This window comes from Mauremys mutica, chromosome 2 (genome assembly GCF_020497125.1).
Source record: "Mauremys mutica isolate MM-2020 ecotype Southern chromosome 2, ASM2049712v1, whole genome shotgun sequence".
Taxonomy (NCBI): Eukaryota; Metazoa; Chordata; order Testudines; family Geoemydidae; genus Mauremys; species Mauremys mutica.
In genome coordinates, this window is record NC_059073.1 from 137421232 (window position 1) to 137445128 (window position 23897).

The following is a 23897-nucleotide window of genomic DNA, read 5'->3' on the forward strand; positions in this document are numbered from 1 at the left end:
GATTATTCTGTAGCCTAGTACATGTGTGCATGATGCATTGGCAATGTAGAGCACTGTATGTGCTATTATGGATCAGATATTCAACAGAGGTTTCCAAGTGCTCAGCGCCCACTATTGGAACCAGGTTTGCAGTAAATCTCAGCTCTCATTTAGGCTCCTACATAAGGGCCAGAGTTTCAACAGAGCTCAGCATCCAACGTGTACCCGACACGCTGAGCTCTCTTGCAAATCTGTCTGCTAATCTCATCACTGCTTTTATACCTGCCCTGAACTCAAGGGCATTTCCGTCCAACCCAGCCCATAGTTGTGAAAACACCCCGGGTATAATCCTGTCTTTCATAGGAGGTTCTCCAATTGCTTTACAACCTAGCTAAGCTCCATGACCTCCTTGGGTGGTAGGTCAGCATCAATAACCTTAATTTTTTTAGATGGGGACACTGAGGTGCAGAGCGTGAGTCAGTGGTGGAGAAGGGAGTAGAACCCAAGAGTCCTGATTCCTATCTCCGGCTCTAATCACTACCTCATGCTCCCTCTTGGAGCTAGGAATAGAACCCAGGACAACCAATTCCTACCCACAGCTCCAACCACTAGACCACACTCCCTCCGTCACAACTGAGTGCTGAGCCTATGTTGGTGCCTAAATACTAGAGTGCTGGCTGCTTTAGAAATGCACAGGCAGATCCCGTGGGAAAGAGACCCCACAGGGTAAATGTTAACGCAAACCATGTTCAATGGCACATTTTATTCTGATTGCTGCAATAAGGAACAGGTATTAAAGAAAAAAAAGCACAGACAAAACAAAACCAAACAAAAACCCCACTCCCACACACAGAGGCAGGAAATGCTACACTGAGTCTAGGCCAAAAAGGAAGAAACAAGTCGGAGGGCAGGATTCGGCGACTATGTCCCAGTGGGATTCCCAAACCACACAGATTAGAGCCTGTCAGTGACAAAGCCAGGGGGACCCAGCTCTGGCAATTTCTTTGTCACTTCAGTACTAGACACAACATCTGGTACACAGCTGTGCCGAGTTCGCGACGCTTGCTTGGGGAAGCGGGGGGTGACCACGGAGCATGGGACTCGAGGAAGGGTTAAACCTGGATGGTCACTGCGAAGGCCTGTCTTCAGTACAGCCATCGGAAAGGCTCCTGCTATGGCCCGGGGGGGCTGCTCGATTCTGCTCTCACTCACTGGTGTAATTCCCTTGGTTTGACTGGGTCCACTCCTGCCTTAGATGGCTACAAGTGAGATCAGAATCTGGTTCTCCAAGCTGATGACCCTCTCTCTGCTCACCGCCACCCTGGGACCAGACTGGAGGCCACTGGTCTCTTCAAGAAACTCAGCATCTCTCTCCAATACCAGCGGCACTGCTAGAATGGCGGCTTTGGCAGCTGTGGAACTTTACACCAGGCTGAAACCAGAGGGACATACCCTAGCTGAGAAAATCCCAGCTGGATTTTTGGGGTGGGGGGTGGGTTTCTAGCTACATGGGTGAGAACAGTCTTAGCATGTCGAAGGCAAGGCTGGTGCAAAGGAGCCAGAGGGCAGGCATCACTCCCCAGGCAATACCCTCGAGCCCAAGGTTGCACTGGCCCCTGAACAGGGAAGGTGAAAGCTGCTTCCTCAGGGCCCTGTGCTGGCACCTGCATCACTGGAGGGATAAATCAGGCTCCAAGACAGCTTCAGGAAGCGCAAAATACCACACGTCACCTCTGCAGACTGCCCGTGTGTGCTATATAAAGCCCATCACAAAGGGGCTGGAAAAACTAGCAGGGGTCTTGCTGTAGTGCAGGCAGGTGAAAGAGGGGGTTGATTCTCTATGGTGGCGTTGGTGGGGCACCAGGGTCAAAAGCTGAGCACTGTGCAGACTGGTGGAACTATGACTTGCTCGTCGATGGCACCGGGCTGGCCCCAGCAGTGACCAGGGTACTGAATGGAAGGAGACGAGGAAATAACCGAATGGGTATACGCATTTGTAGCAATTCACTTTCTAGAGGGCAGAGACTGAGTGCGACATTTGCAGAGCCTAGCGGTCTGACAGGGAAATGCAAACAACGCGAAGCCAAGAGAAGCGATGATCTTCCGAGGGGACGTTCTGGGGCTGACCTCAGATGGCAACGCTGCCTCTAGTCACTGTGATGTTGAGTGAGGAACTGGGTCGAAGCCACAGGGGATCCAAGCCGAAACTGCTCAACGAAACGCTCCAGGGGCCAGGAACCTGGAAAGAGACCAAAAAGGCGGGAGCAAAAGTCAAGCTCTGAGGGCTGTTCTGGCCAGCAGGCTTCAACTACATGCACCAGAAAGAGAGAGATGTTCATGCTTGTAATCGGGCTTGGGCATCCACTCAGCATTGTGGCCTGCCATCTGGAGCCCCAGGGCAATCAACCAAGGGCAGAACTGGCCCTCTGAGCAAACAGTCCCTCACTCGGCTGTTGGGGCCACCCACTTAAAGCCTCAAAGAGCTCCTGAGTTGGCCACTGCTCTGTCTGCTGGCATTTCCACTTGTCCCCTTTCTTCCTCCTCTCCACTAAGGAGTTTGCCACTGGACCGCCATCCTGGGTATTAACGGTCCCTGTTCAACCCTGGAATGAGTCTGGCCCAGGGAGCCTGCCCTACCAGTGCAAATTCCAGCTGCTTCAGCCCCGACCTGGAGAGGTAGGCTCTAGGGGAGAGAGGCCCAGTCACTTCTTAGCCTCGAGCTCTCCTCACCTTTGTCCTTTCGGTTTCATCTCCTCTGAGTTGGTAGTTTGCACAGGCACACACTGACCTCACCGGCAAAATGCTTGCTACAATGACTGGCGCTGAGCATGAAGGTAAGGGATTTTCCAGATAGCTGCCCCACGGGACCGAGAGTGTAAGGGACCGTTGTCCAGACTGCTCACTGCAAGCTGGGCTGGAGTCCTGTGGGATTGTGCTGGGAGGAGGAACCGCACCTCCTGCATTTCCAGTCTACACTTGCATGGTGAGGATTCACGCTGAACCAGTGTAGGCTGAGTGGTGACAAGCCTCACGTGCGGCTAGGGTAACAGACCATGGAAAGCTCCTGGGCATACAGAGACAGCTCCTCAGCATGGACTTCAATGGAGCGGTGCCCGTTGACACCAGCTGAGGATCTGGCTCGGCGCATTTGACAAGCATTCCATGTCTGCGTCAGCTACTGCAAGCGCCACATGGGGCAGGCCAGCCTGCAGAGAGCAGGTGTGATTCTCCTCTGTGCAGGCTGCGCAGCTCCAGGACAGGGCTGGGGAGTAGGCTTGTTCTAACGTGCTGCACAGAGATTTGCTGTTTATTTTTCTGACCTGCATGATACAGACCACATCCTGCCAGGAGAGAGGCAGAATCAGAGAGAGAGAGAGAGAGAGAGAGACACTGCCAGCAAGACCCAGCCTCTCCCGGACCGTGGCACATGCCAGCATGCTTAGGTGACCCTAAAGCTTCCCTGAGCCCTGCTCCAAACCTGTGCCAGAAGAGATCTGATGCGCTCGCACATTTTTCCGGGCTGCTACAGTCACTCTTGGGTTTTGTTTGTTGTAAATGCTATTTGTTCCTTTCATCTTCCTCCTCCTCCGCCCCCTTCTGCTTCCTGATGACCTTTGGAGCAGACCTTCCCACGGCTTCCTACAAGCCCACCCCGAGATGCTGTGGAAATCCCCAGCCACTGAGCTGAGATGCAGCCTGTGGGGGAGAACGAGGGAGCTTCCCAGGCCCCATTCCCTTGAATGAGACTGGGGGCTGTGCTAAGCAGGCGGTGCCATTAACCCCCGCAGCACACTGTGCATCTTGGCTGCAAAGCCTCTGGCGTATTTTGAGAGCTTCTTGGTCCCTCCTTTCTGATCTCCCCACCACAGATATGCTTGGACCCCATCTCTGCCAGATAGACCCGGGGAGGTGAAGCTATAACACAATTACAGGATTCAGCGCTTTCAGCATCCTGGTGCAGCCACGTGACCAGTGTGATGCACTGCCTGCACCTGCCCAGCTGCCCAGTGCATTCTGGGAAAATCTAAGTCGCTCTCCCATAGTGCCCTGGGCTGGGCCGAGCAGGGGCCAATACAGGCAGTGTGACTCCTGTCCCCATAAGCCGGGGTCAGAGGTCAACGCGGCTGGCCAGAGGGAATGACCCTGCTCACACAGGAACCAGAACAGGAGTGATTTTCCTCAGAAACAAGAAGTGAAACCGCACGCAGCCCCAGCAGGGCTGTGACCAGCAGCTTGCGGAAGCGACACTGACCGGTGTGTACACTGAGGAACTGACAGCACCATGCCTGGGGGTGGGGAGAAGGCATTCCTTCCATGCCCGGGGGCGGCGGGACACCTCTAGCCTGACTGAGTGCTGAGTGCATTTTTCCCTGGGGTGGGGGTGGCAGGGATACCCTTCTCCCTGGCTTGGGGGCGGGGAGCAGTGCGGAGGTGGCAGGGATTTCCCTATCTCTTGCTGGAGACTCCTGTACGGGGAGGAGGCACTAGGGTGACCAGATGTCCTGATTTTATAGGGACAGTCCCAATTTTGGGGTCTTTTTCTTATACAGGCTCCTATTACCCCCCACCCCTGTCCCGATTTTTCACACTTGCTGTCTGGTCATCCTAGGAGGCACCAAACACGTACAGGTCCCATTGTGATCTCTCCTGTAGTGGGCAAAGATTCATCCCTGTAGGTTCCAAAATGGGATAGAGTCATCTTCCCCCTGACTCTCCTGTGTGACCTATGTTATAGCTGCACTCAGAGGCTGGGAGGTGTATTAAACAGGGTGTGATGGGCAGGGATCTCAGCAGGGGGAGAGTTTCCTAGGCCAAAGCCAGGCATTAGCATGAGGCAGGGGAGAAAGTGGCACCTTGCTAGGCCAGCGGGTACACTGCTCTCATTGATGCTAATGACAAAACAGGGAGGCCAGCTGTCCCCATCTTTGGGATGTGCCCAGGTGCCCACAACTCTGAGGAGTGTAACAAGGGCTGGCAATGTCACCTGCCCTTAGGGGAGCACCCTTATCTGAGAGGTGCTCAGCAAAGGCAGACTTGTGGGGAGGAAGAGTGGTCACTAGTCTGTAACTCTCGCAAGCTGGGTTTGATTCCCTGCTCTGCTACAGATGCTCTCTATGACTCTGGGCAAGTCACTTAACTTCTCTGTCCTCAGTTCTCTATCTGCACAATGGGGACAATAGCAGTGCCCTACCTCAGGTGGGGGTGGTCAAGTGCTTTAGGTCTTGTGTAACTACAGTTAAAGTGGCAACCCCCCTAGTGTGGGCACAGTTATACTGGTATAAAGGTGCTTATGCGAGCGTAGCTTAATCCAGTTTGGCAAAGCAAAGCTCACTGTACAGCAGGGGTCCGCAACCTTTCAGCAATGGTGTGCCAAGTCTTCATTTATTCACTCTGATTTAAGGTTTCACGTGCCAGTCATACATTTTAGCCTTTTTAGAAGGTCTCTTTCTATAAGTCTATAATATATAACTAAACTATTGTTGTATGTAAAGTAAATAAGGTTTCAAAATGTTTAAGAAGCTTCATTTAAAATTAAATTAAAATGAAGAGCCCCCTGGACCTGTGGCCAGGACCCGGGCAGTGTGAGTGCCACTGAAAATCAACTCGCGTGCCGCCTTTGGCACACATGTCATAGGTTGCCTACCTCTGCTCTACAGCATACAGCACCTTATACCAGTATAACTGCATTAGTAGTAGGGCCTTTACTGGCATAACTAGGTTGGTAAAAATACCCCATTCCTAAGGGATGGAATTATGCCAGTGAAACTTGTAGAGTATAGACTAACCCTCATTCCCTTGCCAATGTAGCCCATTCCCATTTACACCAGAGAATTCCCACCCTCTCTCCAGGGAGCTTCCTGAAAGGCACGATCCAGCCTGAAGCAACTGCACTGCAGAGTTACCTCAGAGTGGCATCAGTGGAGCTGGGCTTGTGATCTGGCCCTTCGCTCTTTTAATCCTTTCTCACAACTCAATTCCTTATCCATTTCCTGGTTCACCTTTGCACCCCCTCTCACTCGTTGGTCTCCTCCTTTGGTGCCTGCACATGGACACAGTATTCCCGGTCTCGTCTCATCACAGCCAGAGCTTCCCCTCATGAGCCATGCTGAACAGAGGCTGGCTCCACCAGCCTGCAGTCAGTGGGGCTGCTGGAGGAGTGAAGAGCTATTCAGTGTGAATGTGGGGATCAGAATCCACCCCACAAGGATGGACTGTCCTCACCCTGCTCTACAACATGACGCCTCTGCTGATGACAGGCCAAAAATGCATAAGCCGGCAGTGTCACATTGCATGTGCGTACCTCACATGGCAACCTCTGGCCTTGGTACTGGGATACTCTGAATTAAGCAATGAGAAAATACCACTGCAACAAACCGAGATGAAGCTGGGCCTTGCTTCAGCTGAAGCCTGCTGCCTCTTAAGAGCCCCGACCCCCTTGTGCACCTCTCTAATGCTGGGTTCGCATGGCATCACTTTGCTGAATTCAAATCTCACGCCAACCATCCCTGGTGCTTTTGCAAAACAGCTGAGCTAACTGGCATTACTTCATCGTGTGCCTCACAGACAATGGCTCCAGCCCAGAGCGAGTGAGCAGTGGGGGCTGCATCCTGACTCAGGCCCCTCCCCTTTCCTGCCACAAGCGGTAGGAGGACTCACACAGGGCCACTGACCCGAGTTGAGTCAGTGCCTTAGAGAAGGGACCGTGCAGTTGAGTGCTTTGTGGTTCTGCAGCTGGGCAAGAGCAAAAAAGCCCCTGTTCTACTGTCAGAGCCTTCTTTTTTCCATGAGACTGTCAGATTTAGGTTAGCCTTGAGGAAGTGTTGATCATGGAACGTATGGGTCACCGCCTTGACGGGGCGTGGAGGCACACACTGCGTGCAGTGCTAGCTCACTCACCTTTCCCTGTGCTGCCCCCCAATGGGGCGCTCTCTCTGTGTGAAGCAAGCCTGTGTGTAAATGGGAACTGATTCTGTGTTTGGCTTGTTGCAGAGGCCTAGGAGCCTTGCACGTCAGTACGTGCCGTGGAGAAGAGGCTGGCTGTGAGTCTGAGAACAAGCTGTGCTGCATGCTGGCATACTCCTCGCGCTGCGGCCGAGATCCCCACTGGCCTTGCTTTCCTTTTATCTGTATGTGCATGGGAGGGTAGCGCGGGCTGGACTGAAGGGCAAGGAGACTGTTTACCCACAGTCAGTGTCAGCACCAGCTTCTCCCAGCAATCTGTCTTGCTCCTGACTTGCAGGGACCCCTTCCAGGGGGCACAGGGGAGTTCAGGCCTTGTCTACACTAGAAAGTTGCACTGCTTTAACTACAGCAGCATCGTTAAAGCAGCTCAGCCTAGCGTGTGCACAGTTACATCCGGATAAAGGTGCTATATCCCAGAATAGTTTGTCCCGTATGGGAAGGGGAAGAAGCTATACTGGTATAAGGTACCTTTATAGCAGTGTAACTGCTTGTACTACTATAACTATGTCGGTAAAAAAATCATCTCCTGTCTGACATGGCAGGCCTCAGGCTCTAAGACACTGTTAGTTCCTGCCTTCTCCACTTCTGTCTGAAGAGAGATTGCAAAGTCTGGCACTGTTTAGGTTTGAGAGGAGAGAAATGACGAGAGAAATGGAAACTCTTCAGAGCAGGGACTGTCTCTGTGATCCATTTGTACCGCACCTAGCACAACGGCGGGCCTGGCCTCTAGGGACCCCTGCAGTACAAATGATACGTCATCATCATCGAGGCAAACAAAATATTATTATGACCATTAATTATTTGTACTGAGATAACACCGAGGAGCCCCAGTCACAGACCAGGACCCCCTTGTGCTAGGCACTGTACAAACACAGAACAAAAAGATGTCGCCTGCTGCCGCAAGTTTGCAATCTAAGTAATAAGTGGTGTAGAGGAGGTAAATCGGGGGCTCCTATCTATCATTCCTCATACTACTACAGCAAAGAGACTTTCAATGACACTGTAATATAACCGATTGAAAGCTGATAAAAGGACATCCTTTTATGATACAATGCATCCCTGTGGAACCCTCTGCCACTAGATCTCAGTGAGGATAGGCGCTTAGTGGGGTTCCAACCAGGATCAGATTTTTATCTGCATGATGAGAACATCCCTAGTTAAATAAAACATTGAAAAAAGGATACAAGCCCTCCTGTGTCAGGGCTTAAACCAAACTAACTGATGGGGGTTCAGAAGAAACTTCTTCTATGGGTAGGTTATTCCATAACTATCCACTACACTGGAGCATCCGGTACTGTGACCCTGAGCACATCAGTTAATCTCTCTGGCCTCGTTTCCCTCAGCAGTAAAGTGGGGGTAACGATTCTCTTCTTTCTCCTGCTTTTGTCGTGTCTATTTAGCCTGTGAGCTCTTCAGCAGAGACTGCCTCTCGTTATGTGTTTGTACAGAGCCTGGCACAGTGGTGGCCTGATCTCAGCGGCAGTCTCTAGGCATCACTGTAATACCAATAATAATGCTCATAATAATGATACTTTGCCTTTCTCTAGTGCCTTTCATGGGAGGACTTGAAAGTGCTTTGCAAACCCAAGAGGTAGACGGTGTTTAAAGTGTGCGTGTGAGGAGGGCTGTTAGGGACCTGGAAACAATTTTTTTATTGGAGCTGGCTTGCTGAAGGGTGGCACTTGAAGCGCTGTCTTACCCTCCACTTTTGTCAGACCACTTTAAGTACTGGAGGTACGTACATCTGATCCCCATTTTATTCAGTGGTAGCTTGAACCTCAGATACTTCCCCATTTCCTAAGGATGTTGGGAACCTTTAATTAATGTTTATAAATCCCTTTAGAGCCTTGGATGAAAGGAGCGAGAGAAAGGCACAGGGTCGTTACAGCACTGCAGGCACATGCCCCCAGACACACACTGAGCATTGCAGGAAGAGGGTTTTTTTCTGACCTACTTTCCCACCTGTGACCACATTGGTCTGTCCCTTGGTGAGGCTCATGTTGTCCTCGGGGAAAGCACGGCGTATATCCCACCTTGCCCAGCAATGAGCTGGGTGGCTAAAAGTCCAGAGAAACAGCTCTGTGACCACATACTGCCTGATGGGCAACAGATCTCAGTGGTCAGGAAGCAGAGGTGTGCTTGGGTGATTCTGAAAATGGCTCTCACAGGCTGACATCATAGCTTTGAGACCAGAAATCAAACCCGGGATTTCCCTGAGCCTTGCTACCCATGACATCGCCCCGCTCCCCTACAGTGCCTGGGATGACCACAGCCCTGGCTGCTCGAGACAGCACCAGCCTCAGAGGGCCAAGATGCCCCTCCAACCCTGCATGCCTGAGACACCCCCTAGCCCCATGTGCCTAAGATGTTCTCCCCCCCAGCCCCACATGCTGAAGAACCGCCCCCCACACACACATCCCTAACCCCCTGGTGCCAAGTTTCCTGCCATGCCTGAGGTGACCCCTAGCCCTTGAGTCCAGAACTGGACTTTCCAGGATGGTTTTGGGGGGTTTGGTTTGGGTTTTTTTAAATATTTGAGCCTAGCAAGACTATCTGCAGCTAGAGTAAAACAGCCCCTCCCTTGTCCCGCTAACCCCCATGCTGGCTGGCTAAGCTGAAGACATTATATTATAGCATAGCGGGAGCCCAGTGAAACCGCCTCACTCCTCCGCCCCCCAGCACGCAGAGTGATTTCTCTCTGCAAATATTTGACAGTCCCTGAACCACTCTGTTGCTCTGACACCGAATGGCCTAATTGATTCACTAATGCTTGGTGCTGGTGATTCACCAAAGCTCTTGATTAACAGCCAGGGGTAGGAGAGAGAACGGCTTTAGATTGGGGGTGGGGGGGGTCAGAAGGGCCATGACCCCCTCCCCTCTAGAACAGTAAGAGGTTTCATGCTTCCTTTGGTCCATTTTCAAGCTCATTTCCTGGAGGATTATATCATAGGGTTTCACCCTTATCTAAGTGTTTGCTGCAGTCCGAGGAGCTGAGAACACTCCACAAACACTCCCTTTCACAACAGCCCCATTATCCCCATTGTACAGATGGAGAAACTGAGGCACAAGGGAGCGGAAGCAACTTTCCCGTGCTCACACTGGCAGAATTGGGGCTTCTGGGCCAGATGCCCGCTTCACTGACTAACTGCTAGACAGTGCTCTCTCTCATGGGACTGGGTTATTTAAAATGCACTTTCATAGCACCACTCCCCCACATCCCATTCCTGCTCCATCACTGCTCACTAGGGAAGCTAGTGAGCAGAGCAAGTTTATATTTGCTCCAGACTCGTGCTGCCACCAGAACATAAGGTCTCTCACGTGCTCTTAAGGACCAAGCAGCTCGCAGGCTGACTGGCCTCCTGAAAATCTAAATGTGCCTGGTTCTGTTCTCACTGAACCTTGGTGTAAATCTGGACTGACTCTGCTGAAGTCAGCGATGTACCTGGTGTAAGTTGAGGGGGGAACCAGTCACTACGAATCCTGGATCATAGGGTCTGGAGGTGAGTTCTCTCCAGCCATTGATGGAAGGTCTCACGTGCACAGCGCTGGCACCATTGCAGAAGTGGGAATCAAACTCCATCCTGATATCAGCAGAGCTCAGAGGGCAGTTTGCGTTGTGTAATTTATCTGCCTCATCACCGGGGATGTTCTCAGTGATAGGAGACCTGATGCTTTTCTGCAAAGATTAATGATGTCCCAGCAGAGGTAGGCGGGAGTCCTTTTTACCATTAAATAAAACCCAGAGACTTCTACACTTTGGATAATGCTGCTGAAAAATGCTGGATTTGCAGCACCGGTTCAATTACTTGCAAGGAATATCTGCCGAGTGGCAATTCCGACTGGGAAGTTAGTTGAGAAGTTTGGCCCAAACTTTGGAAGGGTATTGAGGATTGTAGGGATTTTTGTTCCTTCCTCTTTTGCTGCGGCTGCTGTCCTTCAGCTGGAGGGATGGGATTGGGACTATTGTGCGGACTGAATCTGGAGGCTTGGAGGAATCGGGGCTGGCTCTGTAAGATTTAGGGGCCGCAGCTGCAGTTTGTGGGCTTGTTCCACCTTTTATGGAACTAGAGTTGCTGAGCACTTTCTAAGAGGTGTGTAGAGAAGTGGTCTGCAACTGCTGCAAACCAGTGCTGTCTCCTGCTCTTGATGCCTCACTGCAGCTCTCTGCACTGTCTGGGGTTCTGTGCAAGGCTCCTGGATTTCCTTCTGATACTCAGTGCTTTTACAGCACCTCCCATTGCAGGAGCTCAAAGTGCTCATTACTTGGCTTCAAAACACCTCTTCCCAGTAGGCATTATTTCCATTTTACAGACAGGAAACTGAAGCAGAGAGGTTGAATGACTCACCCAAGGTCTCAGAAAGTGTTGGAGGCAGAGTCAGGAGTAGGACTCAGAGCTCTGGACACCCCCTGTCCTGTACTTTAACCACAAAAGTATTCCTACTACACCGTAGAAACATATCCAGAGGTGGCCCATCTTCTTGAGGGCTCAGCAGTCTGGGCAAGAAGCTGCTTGCCAGACACGAACTAGGTCTCCTCGCTTGCTGCCCAGGGGAACCCTCAGGTCATTCAGTACAATCAGGGCAGCTTCCTGTTTACAGCTCCAGCCAGTAATAGGGGACCATGGCTGCGGTCACTCTAACTCTGTTTGCTAGAACAGGGTCTAGGGCACAGGCTGAGGCAGCAGCTTGTAATGTGGTTCTTTTCCCTCTGTCCTGCACAGGGGCCAGATCCAAAGTCAATCGAAAAACTCTGATTGACTTCAGCGGGTCTGGGCTGGGCCCAGCACCAGCAGCGCTCTGCTAGAGAGCACCCTGTTTAGACATGGTTCAGCCTCACGCTGTCTGGGCTGCCACGTAGACAGGGCCTTAGGCGGAGGTGGGTCACTACCATAGCTCTGCCACGTGGTGCCCCACTAGGGTGACCAGACAGCAAATGTGAAAAATCGGGATGGGGGTGGGGGGTAATAGGAACCTATATAAGAAAAAGACCCAAAAATCGGGACTGTCCCTATAAAATCGGGACATCTGGTCACCCTCTGCCCCATGAGAGTTAAGATGATGATTATTAGTGTTATTAAGCAGCTTTTATACCTGCCTAGCTCCTTAATGTCTCTATTCTCTCACTGAGGCTTTGCCAGGAGACCAAAAGCTCGGGGTCCCCCTGTGGAATTTTAACCCACAGGAAGCTGTGCTCCGGTGCTGGTGCTGTGGCTGAGTTATTTATCCCAGAGTGGCCTGGCTGGGATGCAGCCTCTGCTTCTCATCCAGGTCCTGGTTCTACCCGATTTTCCAGGTGGGTGGAACTGAGCCCCAAGGAGTGCCTTGCACAATGTTGTCTTGTGAGTCACTGGCACAGCCCCGATGTGAATCTAGCACTGGGCGAAAGAAATATCCCCCAAAGAGCATGGTGCTTTGACAGCATGCCTGAGACAGGGCGCTGGGTGCTGTGGGGGAAAGCTGCCCTTCTGGGTACTCACATCTGCTGTTTCTCTGCAACGTTCCCTTCTGGGGCAATTCCTCCAAGGGGTAGTAGCATGGTGAACACTTGTGAAAATCAGAATTTTTTCACACGGGCGCTAGTGGGAATCTGTTTGTGCTGCCCAGTAAGGAGCAAAGAGGAGTCATGTCTGGCAGAGGGCAGCTGCAGAGCCCACTTCAGAAGAACCCTCCATAGGGTGGGTGTTTTCCCAGTTGCTCAGCACTGGCCCAACCCTGCTCAGGTGAGGACAATGGGAGTTTTAGCAGTGACTGCACGGAGTACTTGTGAAAATCCCACTCCCAACAGACACACCCACTCACCAACAAGGGACACGGCTGCCTAAGTATTCCTCCTAGGTCAGGAAACACTGATAATCCCTGGAATAACTGCCCTCCCGAGTGTCCTTACCCCTGAGTAAACTGGGGGGAAGGCCGCAAAGCAGAGCATCTCCCATAATACAGTCACTAAGGAACCGGTTAGGCAGGGTGCCGAATGCCTGTTCCTAAAAGCCCCCTCAACACCCCGACCATGGAAGTTGAGGGCATGCAGCACCTTGCATGATTCGTCCTTAACAGAGTAAGTGCAATGATCAGGCCTAGAGGTCTGTGTGAATAAAAGGCCTAATGAGGAAGAAGAAATATGTGCTTTTGAGAAAATCAGGGAGTTGATCCTACAAGGTGTCGAACACCCTCAGCTTCCATGGATGTTAATGGCACTCACCGATTCCAAGGCCAGAAGGGTCCATTGTGATCATCTAGTCTGACTTGCCTTATAACTGGCCAGAGACCTGCCCCAAATAATTCCTAGAGCAGATCCTTTAGAAAAGCATCCAATCTTGATTTAAAAATTGTCAGTGATGGAGAATCCACCACGACCCTGGGTAAATTGTTCCAATGGTTAATTGCTCTCACCATTAAAAATGTACACCTTATTTCCACTCACCACTTTCTAGCGTTGTGTCCTACAATTCAGTCATGGCACGCACCACACAGAGAGCAAAGGGGCTGTGTCCACCCACCCACCGCCGAGCAAACTGGTGTCTAATAATCCAGATTTTCCCTTTACTTCCCTCTTAGCTGCTGATCATGTCAATTTATATTACATGTGACGAATGCAAACCACTCCAGACATACCCCCTCCAGTAAGAACCTCACACGGTTTCCCAGTGCAAACAGGGCCCATCACAGACAATCACTGCAATCCTGAGTGATCACACTGCTGTGATACACGCCCTCTGTGATCAGAGAGAATATTATACCCCCTCCCTAACACATAGAATTAGAACAGGTGAGTTGCCCCTTTACAACTCACACACCAGCCATTAAATAATCCAGAGAAAACTCACAGGTTGAAATGCCGCACTCCCTTTCTCATGCATGGTGTAGGAACCTCTCCTTTTTATTCATATCTTACATACCCACCCCGAATGTTAATGGGATTTGAACCCAGGATGAAAAGCACCAACTCTTGCCACTTGAGCTAAACCACTCATGCCCTGGGAATAGTAGCAGGCAGCTCTCATCTGTGGACCACCACAGAGGGGCCACACTGTACAAACGTGCTGTATTTAGGTATTTTCTAAAGAGTAAGGGTTGAGTAATCGCTGAGTAAAGGGCTCAGACTTTGTCCTCTTGTTAACTGCAGTAGTTTCGGCATCGGTGGGCTTCTCCCTTATTTTACAAAACACAGCAGACGCTTGCAAATTCTCAGTTTGCTAATCCATAAAACCCACTCAACTCCAGGGTTTTACCCCATTGCTCAGAGGAATGTAATAGCAGATACAAGGAGCTCTCAGGGCATTTTTTAGACTCTGTGACTAAATGACCCGTGAGCTCCTTGCTAGTGCCCCATGTGGTGGTAGAATGAAAGACTCAATATCAACCTCACTTGTTAACCTGCAAGTTGCTCTAGCGTGAAGCCTGAATCACAGCTCCAGGGCCAAACACACCAGAAACTGGAGGATGTTTGAATCCAGATTCAGGCTCTCAATCCAGCTCCATCTTGCCTGCCAGTTATCTGTGTGAAGAAGGGCACTCCTAGTGTATACATACATGCAAATGTACCATAAGCCCAGCAATCGGACTCTTGTGCTTCTGGCCTTCTGTGCTAAGCGCCATTTTGAAGGAGATGCCTGGATGAGTTGTGATCATGAGAGTGAAAGCAGCAGCGCCAGATGCCCTCGAAGTCATATGCTGGTTTTAGCAACACGGTCCCAGGGCTGAGTTTACTTGTCAGCTTACTGGTTTCACTGGATCACTAAATTCCCCAGTGCAGAGAGGGAGTTTCCCTCTATTCGTGCATCAGAGAAGATATTAAACAAACAGTTCAAAGCTAGACCAAGTTGTGGATTAGGTGAGTGTGTTTGACATTCTACAGACCACAAAAGATTATCTTTAATCAGTGAAAATGAAATAGATGTAACCCTTTCAGCTCAGGGTGAAGCTGGAGAGAGCTTCCAGTGAGAGAGAAAGGCTTTTGCATAGCAACATTCCTGACGTACCTCCTAGACTGTGTTCTCCCAGTATTTCCATCTTCAGTAAGAAACATGGGGCTGCATCCCTCAGCTAGTGTATAATGGCATAGCTTCACTGGAGCCAAAGCTACACCGCTTTACACTTCCTCAAGATTTGGCACACGGAAGACTGTGTGAGGCCCCAAGCTGAGATATTTAAAGCTGTGAGAAGACTTCCACATGGTGGCTATATTTGTTTAGGAGGATTGGGTCCATACAGCACGTGAGCCTGTATCTGCGGAGTCATGACCAGGCATTTAAACGACCCAGGATAACTTTCATGTTGGGACAGGGAGTGCAGTGACTTGTCTGTCACAACTACTCTCCAGCCTGCAGCAGCATGTGAGATGGATGCTGTCCTCACGCATGGGATTTTGATGGCAAGACAGCAGCTCAAAGGGACCTGGTTAGTTGCCTCACCAGGAGATGGCAGTCATGAGAGCTTCAGGGAGCAGACCAACCTGTCTGTGGCATCAGGCAGATTGTGGAGTTTAATGGGGAGACCAGGGACAAACTGAAAGGACTTCTGGGGTCTATTTCCAGCTCTACCACTGACTTACTGGGTGACCTTGGGCAAGTCACCTAACTCTGTCTGTGCCTCAATTTCCCCACCTGAGAAATGGTGATGATGATACTGTGCTGCAAGACTTAATTTCTCCTTGTAAGGAGCTTTATGATCTCTGCGTGAATGGTGCTATGTTTATGTAAATTATCATTAGTAAGGGTTGTCAGGCCCATGACTGACAGATCCATTTGCTTACCTACCCGCATACTGGAGGATATATCTAGACCACTTCTCAGTCAGCTATCTTAGCATCTGTCTTCTGACCAATAGTTGCTATTCTTAAGTATAACTGTAAACTTCTCTAAGTGCCCATCCATGGAGGAAAAAAAATAGGAGTTATTTTACTTTTATCTTTTGCTATTTTAATTTTGTTCCTTTCTATTTTCCATTGATTTGAACAAAGAGGAAAAAACATACATAGGTCGCAGTTTAGTGCCCTCTTCTGGAGGTCTGACCCACTCTGAGTCTATGTGTAGCAAATGGCTTGCCATTAAGATGACAGGCCTCTGTTTTATTGAAAGGGCACTGCCTGCTTATTTTATGCTCAAAATGCAAGGTGGCTGTGTGTGTGGGAGGGGAAAGTTTTATCAATGGCTAATGAGAAGAAAAAATTTTTCATGATCTTTTACATTCATTTTCAATGGACCCATTTTAGGAGGGAATTTAAATTTAGAAACCCTGATCCAACAGTATTGTGCTAGTGCACAGAGATGTGAAAATTAATAGAAACAGAAGGGGAAACTGACTAACCTAGTTTCACTGTTCCCATCAGCTGAACTGCAAAATCTAAACAATCCGTTAATAGATACATTAGAGCTTTAAAGTGCTTCAATTGTAATAATCTGAGTTCATCCACATGCCAGGCTGTTTAAGCCAATGGCTAGCTTCTCTTTTTATGTTCCAAACAGATGAAAAGTCAAAGAACTGTTATGCCTAAAATCAATATTTTATTGTATCATCTCAGTGTTGGCTGCAACCTGAGAGACTTTTCTTCTCCTGACTGTACTGCTCAAGTATTTCCCTTTGTTGGACCGATAAAATAGTATCTAAATTAATGATCTCTGGGATTATTAGTACCAAGGATAAGGAATTTAAAATACATATTCTAAAGGATTGTGCTGCATAAAGCCTATAATCTAAGACAGTGGTTCTCAACTTTCCAGATTACTGTGCCCCTTTCAGGAGTCTGATTTGTCTTGCCTACCCGCAAGTTTCACCTCACTTAATAACTACTTGCTTACAAAATCAGACATAAAAATACAAAAGTGTCCCAGCCACACTATTACTGAAGTATTGCTGACTTTTTCATTTTTACCATATAATTATAAAATACATCGATTGGAATATAAATATTATACTTAAATTTCAGTGTATCATATATAGAGCAGTATAAACAACTCAGTGTCTGTATGAAATTTTAGTTTGTACTGATTTCGCTAGTGCTTTTTCTGTAGCCTGTTGTAAAACTAGGCAAATATCTAGATGAGTTGATGTATCCTCAGGAAGACCTCTGCATAGCTCCAGGGGTACCCCTGGTTGAGAACCACTGGTCTAAGCAGATTATCTATCTAGCTATCTAGTGCTCATCACTTTACTATTTGAGTACATGGTAGGTGCCTTGGAAATATCTTTGATAATTAGATAAATGTACCATTGCCATCTACTGGATGCAGCAAGAACTGCTTCCCTGTGTTTCATAGATCCTATATTGCTAACAACTAATGGAGAGTCTTATTTAACTAACGTGGCAGGAGATGTTTGCTTTTGGTGCAAGAGGCTCTGACTTCTATCCCCCTTGTTGTCCTGAACTTGCAAGTGGCTAAGCACATGGCAGGAGTGACAGTACTGAACTCCTAGATGGCCTTGGGTTTGCTACCGTATGTTTGTCAGTCTGCATTGAATACTAATATCATGGAAACTATTTGCACATGGTTTCTTCCATAACTGGATGAAAGAAAGTATGGATTCCAATCTGCTTCGTCTTACTGATGAGTCTTAAAAGCAGTTCTCTGCATGTAGCTTTCTATCTGATCATGAAGTAGAAGGCACTTTGATTAGGTATCCCATCCTTCTACTAATTCTGACAGCAATGAACAGATGGAATATATTGGCAATTCATGTTTATTCAATAGATACACGGGGCTCTATTAAGTCAACAAAAATACTATACTAAAATGACAAGAAGGATCTGGTTTAACGCAAGACTAGATGGAAAACTGAGAGCTAAGGCTGACCCTAACAACTCCTGTTGGGCTTCAGTATTAGAGCAATGGGTGATCTGGCGTGGCTCTTACCCGGCAGATCTTAGGAAGAGTAGGGTGGTCTGAGTCCTGGATAATAGCTTTCCATTTCCATTTCCTGGCTTCCGTTAACTGACGTCAGAGCTTTAATGTAATTATAACATGCTATAGAACACATATTTGCATTTTTCTGCTTATTGCCTTTGGGTTTCAGTGTAAGAGATGGAAAAGATTTGCAAAAGGTATTAAACAATGGAGGGTTTGATGCTGTGCTGTAAATCAGCATTAATGTAATTGAAGTCAATGGTGTAAAACCCCTGTGATGACAGAATCTGGCCCTTTGTTTGGATGCATCTAGGACTTATGCCCCACTAACAGTTGTCCATGGGGGTTCAAATGGACAGGCCCCTGAGGGGTGCTTGTTAGATCCAGCAGCAGCTGTTGGACACACCAGGTATGTGATTCAGTAGAAAAGAGGTTAAAAATAACCTTCCACCAACTATTTAAGTAACGGACCTCTACGGTGACAGTTTCAGCACACAGCCTGGCACAGCTGTTGGACAAATCGTGATGCTAATGTATCAGAGAGTCCAGTGACAAGATATACTAATATATTACAGGTCTTTTGGACCCAGCCCAAGCAATTCTAACAGCCCTCATTCGACAGACCATGCAACAGCAGGATGAAAGGTAGCTTAAGTGAAAAATCTTGCACCTGGGAGTGACAAATTTTGCATCAGGTTCCAGTGGAGTGTAATCTGAAACATGTGAGTTACAGATCCTCGGAATTAGCCACTGATATTTTGGTACATTGTAATGTTCTAACTATTGCGTACATGGTGAGCGCTTCAGTGGTAGAGCGCTTTCTGTGTCCCATGGGACATCTGCTATAGAGCGGGTGCCTTGTCTAGTGGATAAAACACAGGGCTGGGCGTTCTAGGACTCCTGGATTCTATTACTGGGTCACTCCCTCGTGTCAAGTTAAGAGGTTGAAGTCTTCTGTCCTCCTGGACAAATCACTAAAAGTACTCCTGCACTGGGGGAGGCGGGGACGAGGCGGGAAAAAAAGCACAGAGCCTGGGTTGACTGACTCAGGCTCGCGGGGCTTGTGCTACGGGGCTAAAAATAGCAGTGTAGATATTTGGCGTGAGCTGGGTCTCAGGCTCTGAGACCCACCCATCTTGCTGGGTTTTCATGTACGCTGCTATTTAGCCCCGCAGCACAAGCCTGAGTCAATTGACCCAGGCTCTGAGACTCACTGCTGTGGGTTTGTTTTTTGGGGTTTTTTTTGGTGTAGACATGCCCTGAGGCCAAAATTTTCAAACTTGGCTGCCTAAAGTTAGGCACCTAAATCCATACTTAGTCACCTACTTAAGCAGCCTGATTTTCAGAGGTGCGGAACACCTACAACTCCCAGTGAAGTCACGCAGTCTTTTATCTGATCAGCAGCTGTCTGTGCCAGAAAGCTCTTTGATTAGGTCTCCCAACCTACCTTTCCCATCACCAGGACAAAGTCATTGCTGCTGCTTACCCCTCCGGCCGGCCCCCAGATGATATTACATGATCCACCCTGCTATAGTGCCTCCACACCACAGTGTCACTGAATGGTAGAACCCAGCATGTGTTACAAAGTGGAGCATTCTCCGCAAAATACTTGTTGAAATGAAGTGTCTTTACAGTGTAAGTGGCCAATTATCTTCGAGATGAATGAGTCAGATAAAGTTCCCCGATCCATCTAGGGGAAAATGAGTGAATGTTGCTAATAGCTGGATCTAGTGTGTGAGGAGTTAGGAAGACACAGGATTAAGGAGAGAAATCATCTGCATATGGAATAATTAGAAATCAACTGTCACATAATCACGGAACAACATTCTGGGGCTGTGCAGGTCCCACACTTTCCTCTTTGTTAATTAGAGAGGATCCAGGATTACTATGTTTAATTACTTGCAAAGATTCTGTGTATCTTCTGTCTCCTTCAGACAATGCTGGCTGGGGTATGCAAAATAACTCCCGCTCCTACTGTGTCGGGCCTTTAGAAGAGGTTTGGTGGGTGGAGTGACTAGCATGAGCCTGAACCAAAACCCTGCATCCAAACCTGCCCTGGTTCAAATCCAGATTTCATAGCTGATCGTGCTTTCTACAGTGGGCAAGCCCTTAACTCAACACAGGAACCTTCCCAACCCACCAAAACCCTGAGGTGGGCTGAAAACCCTAGATCTGGTTCTCAATTTTGTTACCAGAGCCCATCTCTATTAGTGACAGAAATGTCTATGTGTTTTCCAGTATGGTTTAAGCCAAAATACTTTGGATATATTAATATATCGGAACAAAGTCTTGGAGTAACCTTCATTCAGATGGATTGGGGTGTTCCATGGATTTATATACTAAGATGACTGGGACCATGTCAGATATGATATAAGACAGATAAATAGATGGGTATGTCTGGTGACAGATAGATAGATAGATAGATAGATAAGCATATCAGAGCTATCCATTGTAAATATACCTACAGAGTGAACTGGATTCTTCCTTGCTGGTACAACATGGGAGTTTATAAACAAAGACTCATATCCAGGCCAACCGTTTGACCATGAGAGTATGTATTTGGGATGGATTTAAGACGCTGGCTAGATATGGGCAAACTCAATTGGGTATTTTTGAATTGTTTGCTTTAATAAATTAGCTTTCTTTTAGACTACTGTGCCTGCCTATTGCTTTATAGCTTAATCTAGGATATGAGATATTGGTTAATATAGCCATTTGTTAAATAAGTTAGTCAATGATATGCTATTAATTGATTTTTTCCACAATGGATTCTACATTTAATATGCTTGTAGTTCTGGCTTCACTATATCAGTTTCTATTGAAAACATGATAAAACGTTATTTTTATAAGCACCTCTGATGTAATGTTCAAAATTAAAGACTTCCAAACTATGAGGAACATCAATAGCATTTACCACTGATAAAGATGGCCCTGAAGCAACCCCACCAGAGTCTAATTATCTCACAAAGGTCAGATCCATGACTGATGTACATTGGAGTAGCCCTGCTGACTTCATTAGTGCTACCCTGATTTACACCACTTGTAAATCTGGCCCTCAGATTCTGGAAAATTCAGAACCAGGTCAAGGTGTAAACGTTGCAGCTGGCCACAGGGTCTTTACGAGCTGATCCAAAATACTGGATCCAGTCACCCCTGAAGCACAGGAGATCACTGGATCGGAATGTTGCAGCTACATCTAGCTACAGACTGTGTGCTGAATGCTAGGTGCATTCACGCACTCCTTCATGTTAAGAAGAACTTCTGTGAGCTTATAGGCCGTGTTGAAACTAGGGAGTTACAGTATTACAAAGGTCGAGAATTACTGATCTGATTGATGCTTTGGTGGGGAGGATTTGTAAACTTCCCCCCTGTAGCCAAGGCAGCTGAAGAGGCTCATTCCATGTAAATTATTATTATTATATGGAGATATACCTATCTCATATAACTGGAAGGGACCTTGAAAGGTCATTGAGTCCAGCCCCCTGCCTTCACAGCAGGACCAAGTATTATCCCTGACAGATTTTTGCCCCAGACCCCTAAATGACCCCCTCAAGGATTGAACTCACAACCCTGGGTTTAGCAGGCCAATGCTCAACGTAAACTCTTTGGGAGCTGCACCCATCTTTTTGTTCTGTGTTTGTACAATGCCTAGTGCATCCTGGTCCATGGCTGGGACACCTAGGTGCCTAATACAAAGAATAAATAATAACAAAACTAATTGCATGGGTAGGGCAGGGAAGCACAGTATAATTTGCTAGATGCACCTGACCCCTATTCTCTCATTGCTCGCAAGGCGCTTGTTTTGCAGAACTTTCTGGCTCTGCATGTGGATTTTGTTTGTTGCCAGAGGTTCCAGTATGTCACCATGGGTGAGGCCACCTTGCAGGGCATCCCTGCAGCTTTCCCTCTGCCTGTCGCTTAATCTCCTGCCTGTGAAAAGTTCGTGATGCGGCAGTTTTCTTTGGGACCCTGGTCATCTCTCCATGAGGAGGACGTGCCCGGCTTGGTGAGGCAGGGAGTTTATGAGCAATGTTTCGGGGCTGTTTGTGCAACTCCATTGCCAAATCTCATTATTCCTGATGTTTATCTCACCACCTGATATGCATAATAGCCTGGAGGTGTCGCTGATGAAACTGCTTGAACTTGGGGACGTGCCAGCAAGGATTTGTCAGCATTTCACAGCCCTTGAGACCTCTCCTCACCTGGGATTCCGCTACCCAAGTGATTTAGAACTGGCCGGTTGGGTGGTTTTTTACAACTCTTAACAGTGGCTCCTTGAGCCTCATCCCAAAAGGTACACCAGCCCTGCTCCTTTTAGGGACCCCTTCGAAGGCATCTGCATGACGCTGGGCCTCCTGAAGTAGAACTAGGCTCTTGCTGGGATCTGTCTTACTGCAGAAACACCAAGTCAGGCCCCATTGTGTGAGGTGCTGTACAAACATACCATAAACACAAGTCTTTGGGGAAAGCCCTGCTCCAACACTGATTTTCTCCACTCCACTGCCCTGCTCCAAAGAGCATACAGCCTACAAGAGAAGCCCTAACAAGTGCATGAGACAAACAAGTCTGGCCAGGGTGGAATGGAGGGAATGGGGGAACATACCGGTATCGTAGGATGCACACATTATTAGGGCTGCTGTCTGCCCCACACAGAGAGCCCTCCTCCTCCACAGCATGCCGTATCCTCTCTTTGACTGTTGGTTCAGAGGATTTCTGTCCATCATCCTGCTATCTTTTGTTCTCTCCATAAACATCCACCAAGGTACCTCATCAACCTCCTTCAAATCCCTCCTTAAAACTCTCCTCTACAAAAAACGTGACAATGGTTAGGCCACTGGGTGAGACCTCTGCTCCTCACGCTGACCAATATCGTCTCATTATTTCCTTGTACTCCCCGTCTATCTGTCCGTCTCTATTTGTTGTCTCTTGTCTTGTATTGAGATTGTAAAGTTCTTTGGGGCAGGAACTGGCTTTGTCCAGGACAGGGGTTCTGAGGCACTGAGGCAATACAAATAAATAATAATAATGGTGCTGGCTGTTTTTATAGTTCTCGTGACCCGCTGCCTGGCCCCCTGGCACCATGGAGGTAAGAGGATGAGAGTGCTTTACTAGCCCCTCATCCTGCATGTGCTCCATCCATGGAGGGTTTCTAAGGAAATGCCTGCTCCACAGTGGGATTTCTTCACACCATATCAGCCCTGCCTCCACTCTGCTCCTTCCCTGTGTCAGCTCTGCTTTTCTTCCCTCATTGACCCTCACGTTTCTAACCCTGGCAGCTTCAGTAAGAACAACGTTGAATCTACAACCATGCTGTCCTCCTACTCCATTTACACCAATCCTCCTGTTGCTTTCCACTGACCCTCTCACTCCCTTCACTCCAGGCCCTCCTAACTGCTCCCTTCCTCCTTTTTATGCTCCTGTTCCCCTGCGTTTTTCTGCATCTCCCTCTTCTTGTGACCTCTCACTCCCCCTATGAATTCATCCCTAAAACATGCTTCATCCACAGAGGAGGATGCGAGGGAAGATGATCCCATGATTAAGGCATGGCACTGGGAGTCAGGACTCCCGGGTTCTCTCAGTGGCTCTCCCACAGACTTGTTCTGACCCTGGGCTCCACCTCTCTGTGCATTAGTTTCCCCATCTGCTTCTGCCTGTGAATTTGAGACTAAAGTGTGACTTTTTGCAAAGTGCTTTGAGATCCTTAGATGCAACCCACCACAGAAGTACCAGGAATGAGGATTATCCCAGCAATGACCTTGGGAAAAGTTCTCCACCTCATGTGTCATCATTGCATGGTGTGTTATCTGTGTCTAGAACATCTGTGCCAGAACTAGACCGCAAGCTGCTTGGACAGTAAATAAAGTAAATAAAACAGTAATGAAGTATTACATGAACTTTTCTCTCCTGTTCTCTTAAAAAGACGATTCCTGATTCCACAAAGTTTGCCAGCCCTTTTCTGTGCACCAGCACAGGTGAATTATCTAAAATTGCTGTTCTCTTATTTAACTACACACATTGCAGCAAGCAATAGGATACGTGACCAAGCACCTTCAGAGTGTCTGTACACATTGAGTCCGTGGGGTTAGTCCAGAACCTGGCAATATTCAAACCAAA

General features: G+C 48.3%; 1 protein-coding gene across 6 annotated transcripts in view; it reads right to left on the bottom strand.

Moving 5' to 3' along the window:
• Positions 1–713: 713 nt before the first annotated feature.
• PEBP4 (phosphatidylethanolamine binding protein 4) overlaps positions 714–23897 on the bottom strand; it is a 212133-nt gene continuing 188949 nt past the window's right edge. For 5 of the 6 annotated variants that reach the window (XM_045005905.1, XM_045005914.1, XM_045005913.1 and 2 more), the window contains one exon: positions 715–2218. In XM_045005905.1, the coding sequence (XP_044861840.1) occupies positions 2127–2218 (92 nt within the window). In that variant the 3' untranslated portion in view covers positions 715–2126. Of the gene's footprint in view, positions 2219–23897 lie in introns of all 6 variants that reach the window. The other variant, XM_045005909.1, reaches the window with a different exon arrangement.